Raw genomic sequence first — 12,395 nt, 5'->3', positions numbered from 1 at the left:
AATGTACAGTATGGTGAGTGTAGTTAATAATACTGTATTTCATGTTTGAAAGTTGCTGAGAGAATAAATTTTAAAAGTTCTCATCACAAGAAAAAATGTATTTGCAATTAGGTAGGGTGAGAGATGTTAACTACATTTACTGTGGTGAACATTTTGCAATAGGGACAAATAATAAATTGTTATGCTGTACACCTGAAACTAATACAATGTTATATGTCGTCATACCTCAGTTAAAAAAAAAAAAAAGTGGCACTTTCCTTGTCTCCCCACTCAGGCTAAGAACAACCAAGAAATCCCAGACTAAAGGAGGAGCTCTCATAAAGTTTCAGCACAACTGTCATTCAGTAATGTTTGCTTTTGGGCAAAGTTCCCATCTCTCACCCTTTTTACAAAGGTCCAACCGAATGACCTTTAAATGTGATACATGTCAAAATCCAAAATGCCAAACAGAATTCTTATTACCTCTCCGTGGAATCTCTGATGAGCTGCTGCAAGTCCACCTCCTGCTTCCTCAGGGTCCCAAAAGAAGACTGACTTTCCACAAGTCCTTTGCCTCCAATGTTCAGCTTGACCTTCCCCAGCGCTGTCTCAACGGTCCCACTGACGTGGTTTTGAAACTTGCTCTCATATTTCACGAAGTCCGACTCCACGACCACTGGAGTGAATGAGACACACAATGATAATATGGCCACCTATCGGCCTTAGGCCGCCTCCCTTTCCAATCCTGTGGAATTCCATGGAAAGCTGGCAGCTACACTATGTGCATATTCAAGAGAAAATGGAGCTAGCACCCCTACGTACTACTGAGAACATGGTGTGACCAGTGGCCAGGGGCTCTACTGAGTGCTCGTTTGTCTTTCAATTCCAATATATACATATGCAGACAGGGGTACCAAGAGTATCTGGAGTTTAACAGATAACTTGAAAGCAAGCATCCGGGGCACCTGGCGGGCTCAGCCAGAAGCGCATGCAGCTCTTGATTTTGGGGTTGTTTTAGCCCGACACTGGGTTTAGAGATTACTCAAAAGTAAATAAGTTAAACTTTAAGCATCCATTTAACCATTATCCAGATGAAATAGAATATGTTACTTTTTAATTTTTTCCAATAGAGTATTTTAAATGTGTGCTTTTCCAGCGTGAAGACTGTAAAGGGGCTTCATGAGGATGACACCTAAGCAGGGTGAAAAGAGAAGTCTCTGCTCATAACCCATGTTTGAGTGGTCTGCATTACTCTGTATCTGGCAGGTCAGCCACATGGACCTTGGGCATCTTCCTTTCCCACCCACCAGTCTTGGAAGACATTCCCCTGGCCTTCGTTATCTTCATTATCGTCCCTATGAAAAAATTTCCCTTCCTGAACTTACCTGTTTTATTTTTATTATTATTATCATCATCATCATCATCATCATCATCATCATCATCATCATCAGAGAGAGAGAGAGAGAATATAGGCAGGAGGAGAGAATCTTAAGCAGGCTCCACCCCCAGCATAGATACGGGGCTCGACATGGGGCTGAATCTCAGGACCCTGAGATCATGACCTGAACTGAAATTGAGAGTTTGATACTTACCCAACTGAGGCCACCCAGGCGCCCCAGCTTACCTGTTTCTATTGACCTCTACCCAGCCTTTTTTTTTTAATTTATTTATTTATTCATGAGAGAGAGAGAGGCAGAGACACAGGCAGAGGGAGCAGCAGGTTCCATGCAGGAGCCCAACATGGGACTTGATCCCAGGACCACGCCCTGGGCTGAAGGCAGGCGCCAAACCGCTGAGCCACCCAGGAATCCCTACCCAGCCATTTAATTCCTTATCTCTACTTCTGATAAAGTCAGTGGGCATGCCTGCCCTCTTCCTCTCTCTCTCTCTCTCACACCATCCTGGGACACATAAGCTCCAGACTCTCTACCCTTACTTTCTGGCTTCCCAGACTTAGGAAGATGCCACCATCTACCAGATGTCCCAGCTTCAATCTAGTCCTCCGGAAATTACTACGTTCTTCATCTGGTCACATCCAAATGACTATCACATTGCCTTCAAGATCTGCCTTTCTTATCTGGACTCTGAAGATAAACATCTGATGAGCTCATCTCTGAATTGCCAGCATTCTCTTATCTCTTATTTCTACTGTTCTCATTTTGAATCCAACCAAATACCACCATAAAAATCATTTCAGGGGATCCCTGGGTGGCGCAGCGGTTTGGCGCCTGCCTTTGGCCCAGGGCGCGATCCTGGAGACCAGGGATCGAATCCCACGTCGGGCTCCCGGTGCATGGAGCCTGCTTCTCCCTCTGCCTGTGTCTCTGCCTCTCTCTCTCTCTCTGTGTGTGACTATCATAAATAAATTTAAAAAAAAAATCGTTTCAGTCATTGTCATTTGGTATAGCTACATTTAGAGCGTCTTAGGAACCTCACACTTGGCTTTTTTCATTTCCCAGATCCAAGGCTCTCTTGGGCTCCTGGTTGTACTTCCTAAGAAATTCAAATCTGCCTAAAGTCTGAAAGGATTCTTTCCATCCATTCACTGTCTCCAACACCTGTATTTTTTCACTTCTATCAGGAAAACCATTCCTGAGCAAGGGCTAATGAGAATTAATTATCAATCATTATCTTTGCAATTTGTAAAATAGAGAATCATCTCTGTCACCACTGCCAAAAATAAGACAACTGTGAAAATGTCCTCAATTCGAAGCCCTTTCCTTTTTATAATCTTGTGGAATACAGACACTTTGGGAAATTCTCTGGGGAGTAGCATAGAGCAGTTGTTAAGAGCTCAAGATTTTAATCACTATTCTAATATTCCTAGCTAGATGAACAGGCCAACATTCATCTGCCTGAACCTCAGTTTTCTCAGATGTAATTTGGAGATAATACCTTCCTGATGGATTCTGTTACAAGTTGATGTATGTAAATCACATAATACAGAGCCTGGCACATAGCAAGTGCTCAATCTATCCACTGGGTTTAGGCCAAAACAATATTATTTCCTGATAAAAGGAATAGTCCTAGGTTGTACAAAATGCTACACAGATAGAAATCCTATTTCTTTATCTCTATCTATTTATGGACCAGCTTGAGAGCTTGCCCTGCTCTCCGCAGAAAGCTTCATTACATGAGTAATAAAACCTCCTGATGGACATGTGGCATCATCAACCTCATACAAACCAGATTTTGGGTGGTAGATCCATCCTACCGATGTTGAGTGGCCATAACACTTAAAACGGGCATGTCTTAATTTTATACCAAAAACTGCAATATTATTTTTTAAATATTAAGCTATAACTTCTCGTGTTTGGCCTCCAGAATTTTGTTCATTTAAAGAAACGCTATGTCTTGGGGTGCCTGGATGGCTCAGTCAGTTAAGCATCTGACATTTGATTTTAGCTCAGGTCATGATTTCGGGATTGTGAGACCAAGCCTCACCTCAGGCACCATGCTCAGCAGGAAGTCTGCCTGAGATTCTCTCTCTTCCTCTCTCTCTGCCTCTTCCCCCACCCTAAAATAAATAAATAAAATCTTTACCAAAAAAAAAAAAAAGAGAGAGAGAGAGAACAGAAAAAAGAAAGGATATATCTTTAAGAGAGTATGCACAGAAATAGAACTCATTTTAAGGACTCACCTTATAACCAATGACTCAAAACAACATGTATCTAGAAGATAAATCATCTTCTTTTCTGGGACTAACTATAGAATATACCCAAAGAAACCTACCTGGACTCAGAAATTGGTTTTCTGTGAGTACATCTCCAAGGGTGACAGACAAAAACTGGTACTTGGGTCTCTGCCAGCACCAGAATCTCTTCTTTTTGGTCACCAGACTTAGAAGCTGTAACTTATCAGAGTCATTCAAGTTTGGTACTGCAATCAGATTACCTCCAGCATCAACTTCTTTAAGAAAATTCTTTGTTGCTTTGGCAAACATTATGAGAGCCCAGATTACCTGAATACAAAAAGAAAAAAACAACAACAAAAAAAAATTGTTACCCCAAATTAATTTTTTTTTTTTAAAGATTTTATTTATTTATTCATGATAGTCACAGAGAGAGAGAGAGAGAGGCAGAGACACAGGCAGAGGGAGAAGCAGGCTCCATGCACCGGGAGCCCGACGTGGGATTCGATCCCGGGTCTCCAGGATTGCGCCCTGGGCCAAAGGCAGGCGCCAAACCGCTGCGCCACCCAGGGATCCCTGTTACCCCAAATTAAATAAGAAGTTATTAATTTGATAACTAATAACTTTTGATAATTAATAAGAAGTTATTCATTTATTTTTTTCTAAAATTGCCTTATTTTTCCTTAGTGTCAATCAGTATGCCTGAAAGAATGCCTTCTCCTTTGAAAACACTCTAGTATGGGTTCAGCTGGTGATAAAGAAATCAAATTGAAATACTGAAAGAGAATACGTAGATCTAGATAGGCTAAGTTATGCTTCAGACACAAATAAGGCTCCAAATATTAGTGGCTTATAATAAGAAATGTTTATTTATTGGTCACACTCTATATCTGGTAGAGGAGGACAGGAGAGCTTTTCTCATTACAGTCATCCAAAGATCCAGATTGAAGGGCAGCCACCATCCAACGTGAAAGAGTTCTGGAAAGTCTTATACTAGCAATTAAAATGCTCTGGTCCTAAACTAACACACATCATGTCCACTCACAATTTGTTAGAGTAGTTATATTGTCTCAGCCAGCCAGAATGGTAAGGAAATACAATTATATCATGTATCTAATAGGTAGACACCTAAGAATATTTGTTGACCAACATACTGACTGCCCTAATTTGTAACATACAAAGTTATAACCACTTCTTTGAAGAGTCAATATGCTTTTTCTCCATACTGTGTGATCTCCCCTATTCACAAATGGGAAGAAAATATTACTTTTTAATCCTTAAATAAAGACCTAGTCACTCTTCAGCTGGAGGGAAAAAGAAGAAACACATTGGAAGATATAAAATACTGCGTTCAGTGGAAAAAGTAGACTATTCCTCAAATGGTGTTAGAAGAACTGGCTAATCATCTGGAAAAAATAAAGCCGGATTCCTATCTCATGCTGTACAGAGCAGAAAATTCTCAATGGATTAGAAGGTTTTTTAAGGAAAAAACGAAACCATATATGTACTAGAAAAAAATAGAGAAATAGAGACAAATATTGTTCAATTGTAGGATAGAAAGGCCTCTGGGAAGAGAAATAACTAAGAAAATACTTGTAATATTTATAACAAAAAACTAGAATACTTAATATACTAAAAAAAATTTCACAAGTTTTTCTAAAACACTGTAGTAAAAATTATGGGCAAAGGTTATTAATAATTCACAATATATAAACTGCACCTAGCCCATACACACACACACACACACACACACACGAAGATACACATACGCACAAACACACAAGAACACACATATATAGTTATTATTATTCAAAAAAACACAAGCGAAATAAGTTTTGTAAAAAGTATCCATAGTCAAAGGTTAAAATATCTAATGGACAAGAAATGTGTTTTATTTTTATTTGTACCCTGGTGCCTGGCAGTCACATAGATGTAAAATCACAGTTTAAAAACTGGAAGTAGTCTTAGATATTAACTAGTTCAACCCACTTGCTTTATTTTTTGTTTATTTTTTTAATTTTTTAAATTGTATTTATCTATTTAAACTCAATTAATTAATATACAGTGTTATTTATTTCAGAGGTAAGAGTTTAGTGATTCATCAGTTGCATATAACACTCAGTGCTCATTTCATCAAGTGACCTCCATTACATCAAATGCCCATCATCCAGTTACCCCATCCCTCTACCCACCTTCCCTCCAGCAACCTTCAGTTTGTTTCTTATAGTTAAGAGTCTTTTATGGTTTGTCTCCCTCTCTGATGTTGTCTTATTTTTTTTCCTCCCTTCCCCTATGATCCTCTGTTTTGTTTCTTAAATTCTACATGAGTGAAAGCATGGTAACTGTCTTTCTCAAATTGACTTACTTCGCTTAGCATAATACCCTCTAGTTCTATCTGTGTCCTTACAAATGGTAAGATTAAATCTCTTTGATGGCTGAGTAATATTCCATTGTGTTATATAAAATTCTCAATTGAAATACTGAAAGAGAATATGTATATAATAATACATTATACATACATATAATAATATAATATAATAATAATATATAATAATCCAATTCTTCTTTATCCAGTCATCTGTTGATGGACATCTGAGCTCTTTCCATAGTTTGGTTATTGTGGAGTGCATTGGAGTGCAGGTACCCCTTTGGATCACTGTTTGTATCCTTTGGGTAAATACCTAGTAGTGCAACTGCTAGGTCATAGAGTAGCTCTATTTTTAACTTTTTGAGGAACTTCCATACTGATTTCCAGAGTGGCTGTGCCAGCTTGTATTCCCCCAGCAGTATAAGAGGGTTCCCTTTTCTCCACATCCTCTCCAACATCTGTCATTTCCTGACTTGTTAACTTAAGCCATTCTGGCTGGTGTGAGGTGATATCTCATTGTGGTTTTGATTTGTATTTTCCTGATGCTGAGTGATGTTGAGCATTTTAAGAACAAATGTTGTTGGGTCACCTGGCTGGCCCAGGCAATTAAGGGTCTGCCTTTGGCTTGGATCATGATCCCAGAGTCCCAGGATCAAGCCTCACATGGGGCTACCTGCTCAGTGGAGGGTCTGCTTCTCCCTCTGCACATCACCCCACTCATGCTCTCTCTCAAATAAATAAATAAAATCTTTTTTTAAAAAGAGCAAATATTGTTAAAATGTCTATGCTACCCAGAGCAATCTACACATTCAATGCAATCCCTATCAAAATATCATCAACATTTTTCACAGAGCTGGAACAAATAATCCTAAAGTTAGTATGGAACCAGAAAAGACCCCGAATAGCCAGAGGAATGTTGAAAAAAAAAAAGAAAGAAAGAAAACCAAAGCTGGGGCATCACAATGCCTGACTTCAAGCTCTATAACAAAGCTGTAATCATCAAGATAGTATAGTACTGGCACAAAAACAGACACACAGATCAATGGAACAGAATAGAGAACCCAGAAATAGATCCTCAGCTCTATGGTTAACTCAATCTTCAACAAAGCAGGAAAGAATATCCAATGGTAAAAAGACAGTCTCTTCAACAAATGGTGTCGGGAAAATTGGACAGCCACATGAGGAAGAATGGAACTGGACCATTTTCTTACACCACACAGAAAAATAAATTCAAAATGGATGAAAGACCTAAATGTGAGACAGGAATCCATCAAAATCCTAGAGGAGAACACAGGCCGCAACCTCTTTGACCTTGTCCACAACAACTTCTAGCTAGACATGTCTCCAAAGGCAAGGGAAACAAAAGCAAAAATGAACTACTGGGACTTTGTCAAGATAAAAAGTTTTTGCACAGCAAAGAAAATAGTCAACAAAACCGAAAGACAACCTACAGAATGGAAGAAGATATCTTATCAATCTTATCAGATGAAAGGCTAGTATCCAAAATCTATAAAGAATTTATCAAACTCAACACTGAAAAAATAAATAATCCAGTTAAAAAATGGGCAGAAGACATGAATAGATATTTCTCCAAAGAAGACATACAAAATACCAACAGACACAAGCCACTTGCTTTAACATGAACCTCCTCTGGGACACCAGAAAATGTTTGTCTTACCTATCACTAGTTCTTCTCTAAAGGCCTTTTCTTAGATTACTGTGTGGCTACGTCACCCTATTCTTATATAGTAACAATAAGAATAAACATTTAAGGAAGGGATTCTAAAACATAAAAAGTTCCTTTCTTACTTGAAAGAGAGCACTTGTGTGGGAGCAGGGGGAGGGGCAGAGGGGAAGGGAAAGGGAAAGAAAATCTGAAGCGGACTGTACTCTAAGGACAGAGCCCAACATAGGACTCAATCCCACGACCGGGAGATCATAAACTGAGCCCAAACCAAGAGTAAGACGCTTAATTGACTGAGCCACCCAGTAGCCCCTAAAAAGTTCCTTTCTGATAAACAGTGAACTGCAAATAAGGAAAACCACATATGCTCAAACTCTCATCTCTAATGCATTTCTCATTATAGTAAGTTTCTTGCATGTGATGGAGCACTCACTCATTTATCGAAACATTTACTGAATCATTAATTATCCTTAAGTACCTACTATACAGAGTGCATTTAAGCACTAGGATAATGATACAAAAAACAGTCTATATACAGATAGCCAACAGACACATGAAAAAACGCTCAACATCACTAATCACTAGGAAAGTGCAAATCAAAACTATAATGAGATGATTTCACACCAGTCAGAATGGCTAGAATTAAAAAGACAAGAAATAACAAATGTTGTTGAGGATGTAGAGAAAAAGGAAGTCCCATGCACTACTGGTGGGAGTGCAAATTGGCATAGCCTCTGTGGAAAACAGTATGGAATTTAAATCAAAAATTTTAAATAGAAATACAAATAAATAAATAAATAAATAAATAGTAAAAAATAAAATAAATAAAATAAAATAATAAATTAAATAAATAAATAAAAATAAAATCGAAATACCTAACAATCCAGTAATCCCACTACTGGATATTTGCCCCCCCCCCGAAAAAAAAGAACACTAATCTGAAAAGATAAATGCACCCCTAGGTTTATTGTGGAATTATTTACAATAGCCAAGACATGGAAGCAACCCAGGTATCCACCAACAATTGGAAAGATAAAGTGCTATATATATGCAATGGAATATCAGCCATAAAAAAAGAATGAAATCTTGCCATTGCAACAACATGGATGGACCTAGAGGGTATTATGCTAAGTGAAGTCAGACAAATATATGATTACACTTACGTATGGAATTGAATAAAAAACATAAAATAAGCAAACAAAATAAGCAAACAAAAGCAGAAACAGATTCATAAATACAGAGAACATACTGAGGGGGATGGGCCAGAGAGGAGGGGGATGGGTGAAGGGGAGTGGAAGGCACAGGCTTCCAGTTATGGAATAAGTTACAAGGATGAAAGGTACAGCACAGGGAATATAGTCAATGGTACTGTAAGAGCCTTGTATGGTGACAGATGGTAGCTACAGTTGTGGTGTAGAGAGTTGTCAAATCATTATGCTGTACAGCTGAAACTAACGTAACATTGTGTGTCAACTCAAAAACAGACACATATATCAATGGAACAGAATAGGAAACCCAGAAATGAATGCACAACTCTATGATCAACAAAGCAGTAAAAAATATCCACTGGAAAAAAGTCTCTTCAACAAATGGTGTTGGGAAAACTGGACAGCCACGTGCAAAAGAATGAAACTGGACCGTTTTTTTACACCATACACAAAGATAAATTCAAAATGGATGAAAGACCTAAGTGTGAGACAGGAATCCATCAAAGTCCTAGAGGAGAACACAGGCAGCAACCTCTTTGAGCTCAGCTGCAGCAACTACTTACTGGACATGTCTTCAAAGGCCAGGGAAACAAAAGCAATAATGAACCACTGGAATTTCATCAAAATAAAAGCTTCTGCCCAGCAAAGAAAACAATCAACAAAACTAAAAGGCAATCTATGGAATGGGAGAAGATATCTCCAAATGACATCTGATAAAGGGTTAGCATCCAAAATCCACAAAGAACTTATCAACATCCCAAAAAACAAACAATGCAGATAAGAAATGGGCAAAAGACATGAATATACACTTTTCCAAAGATAGCATCCAGATGGCTAACAGATACATGAGAAGAAAAGCTCAGTATCACTCAGCATCAAGGAAATACAAATCAAAACCACAATGAGATGCCACCTCACACCAGTCAGGATGGCTAAAATTAACACAGGAAACAACAGATTTTTTTTAAAAGGTTTATTTATTTATTTTTATTTATGATAGACACAGAGAGAGAGAGAAAGAGGCAGAGACACAGGAGGAGGGAGAAGCAGGCTCCATGCCGGGAGCCCGATGCGGGACTTGATCCTGGGACTCCAGGATCGTGCCCCCGGCCAAAGGCAGGCGCCAAACCGCTGAGCCACCCAGGGATCCCTAAAACAACAGATGTTGATGAGGAGAAAGGGGAATCCTCCTGCATTGTTGGTAGGAATGCAAACTGGAGAACAGTATGGAGGTTTCTCAAAAAGTTAAAAATCGGGCAGCCCCGATGGCCCAGCAGTTTGGCGCTGCCTTCCGCCCAAGGTGTGATCCTGGAGACCCGGGATCGAGTCCCATGTTGGGCTCCCTGCATGGAGCCTGCTTCTCCCTCTGCCTGTGTCTCTGCCTCTCTCTCTTTCTGTGTGTGTCTCTCATGAATAAATAAAATCTTTAAAAAAAAAAAAAAGTTAAAAATAGAACTACCCTACAATACAGCAATTGCACTACTAGGCATTTACCCAAAGGATACAAAAATACAGATTTGAAGGGGTACATACCCCTCCGATGTTTATAGCGGACAATTATACCTGTAAGCTGCATTTTGTGGGCTAAGTGGAACCAGGCAAAAGAGTACCGTGGGGGTGCTCTAGCAGATGAGCAGCAACTGTAAAAGCTCAGCATTGGCAGGAGGTGGTGGAAAGGTAGGGAAGTTCATGCATGGTAAGATTTGTGCCCGGCAAGCTCGTGACGATCCATAAGACATCATTTTGTGGTAATATGCCCATTGCTACTTCCTTGGCAGACATGGAATTGCTTTTCAAGCTCTGAGACTTGTTCCTGCATTGGTGCTAGAGTGGGGGAGGGCAAAGGACAGGGATGAGTAAGCCTCAGTCCGGGTCATGCACGCTGGGCCTCCCCTGCTGGGAGCCAGAGCAGCAGGAGCCATCAGAGGGAAGGGCTGTATAAGGAGTGATGCAATCAGAGTTGTCACTTAGCAAGATGTTCTGGAAGCAAAATAGGAAACCAGCTGGAAGGGAACAAGATGAGAGATGGACAATAAATGGTTACACTGAACTACGTCACAGGCAGAAGGATAGAAAAAATGATTTGGTGGTGTCCCCAGAATTCTGTTTGGATGTGAGAGTGCTGTTGAAGGAGACTCCCTATGATGGCCTCCATGTATCTCGGGTGCGAGCTGCCTGATAAGAGATGCCAGTTACTGAGACAGGGAATTCGGGAGGAAGCAGATTGGTGGGGACAGTAAAACAGTACCTGCTGAAGGTGTACCTAGGATAGCATGCAAGATTTATTTTGCCAAGGGAGAGAAACTTTAACAAAATAAGGTCTCCCCAATGACCTATGGAAATCCAACTTGCTTGTCCAAGAGAAGAGCCATAGCAGGATCTGCTTCAGTGTGGCAATCGTATCAGAATCTCTCTTTCTATGGGACACCCCAAGAGAGATGTCACCAACTTCCCTTCAGATCAAACAAGTTTCTGAAGACACATTAGATTTGCCATTAAAATGCAACAAAAACCATCTATTGTGGGTGGCAAAGCTTTTCTAATGCCACTAATCCTCCCCAGAGGAATTACAGGATAAAGAAAGGGAACTCCTAAATTAATTTTTAATTTTTTTCCAACTACCATCAAACAGCCAATTTGCCTTCTTGAGGTTAGTTTGTTTTAGGAAGAGTTATTGCAGGTGCATCTCACTTTACAGGTTTTTATTAGAATCATGCTTATTCAATCAAGGAACTCAGTATACATTCTTGTGAAGTTAAAGTTAGAGGTTTCTTTTTTATTATTATATTTGAATACATAATATATTACATGGCTCAAATATCTACTTTGTAAAAAAATACACACTGAGAAATACCATTTGAACCCATGTCCCATCTACCCTTTTATGGCTCTCCCCCACAGGTATATTACCTCGGTGTTTCTTCATACAAATAAAAATCCAAAGGAGTCTGCACCCTGTTCTGCATGTCACTTTTTGTCATGTAACAATAAATCCTGGAGATCTTTCCATGTTAGTACCTTCATCTTCGCAGCTGCATAATACTCTACTACATGGCTGTACCACTGTTTGTCCTATACTCCTGATCATTTAGGTTATTTTATTTCTGCATTAAAAATGCCACACTAAATACTCTTGAACATTTGTCTTCTTCACATATGGACAAGAGAACCTGAAAGAAGATTCCTACAAGAGAGATTGCTAGACCAATGGGTAAATATATCTATAATTTTAGGGGTTGCATCATGTTGCAGGCACACCAATAAGGTATGAAAAAAGTCTCAGAAACAGAGTGTTATCAAACTTTCGTATTTTTGTCAGTCTCATAGGTGAGAAATGGTACTCCGGTCTTAGGGTGTGTTATTTTAATATAAATTAAGTCAAGCATCTTTTGTTTAAAGAATTTTTGTATTTCTTTTTCTTAACTGTGTCCTTGGTCCATTTTCTATTCATTTTTTCTTTATTCCTAGGAGCTTTTGATAGAGAGATCAGCTAAAATATAGTCTAGAAATCTAATACAACAGTTT

At 39.2% G+C, this 12,395-nt stretch overlaps 1 protein-coding gene across 3 annotated transcripts in view; it reads right to left on the bottom strand.

Annotated features, from left to right (window-relative positions):
* GSDME (gasdermin E) overlaps positions 1 to 12,395 on the bottom strand; it is a 75,677-nt gene that overhangs the window by 56,666 nt on the left and 6,616 nt on the right. For all 3 annotated transcript variants that reach the window (XM_077856501.1, XM_077856500.1, XM_077856502.1), the window contains exons 2-3: positions 3,712 to 3,940; positions 463 to 655 (exon numbers count right to left, since the gene is read on the bottom strand). In XM_077856501.1, the coding sequence (XP_077712627.1) occupies positions 463 to 655; positions 3,712 to 3,922 (404 nt within the window). In that variant the 5' untranslated portion in view covers positions 3,923 to 3,940. The remainder of the gene's footprint in view (positions 1 to 462; positions 656 to 3,711; positions 3,941 to 12,395) is intronic.

The sequence above is a fragment of the Canis aureus genome, chromosome 18, assembly GCF_053574225.1.
Source record: "Canis aureus isolate CA01 chromosome 18, VMU_Caureus_v.1.0, whole genome shotgun sequence".
NCBI lineage: Eukaryota > Metazoa > Chordata > Mammalia > Carnivora > Canidae > Canis > Canis aureus.
The sequence above is the reverse complement of the archived record's forward strand: the minus strand, read 5'-3'. Positions and strand labels throughout refer to the sequence as shown.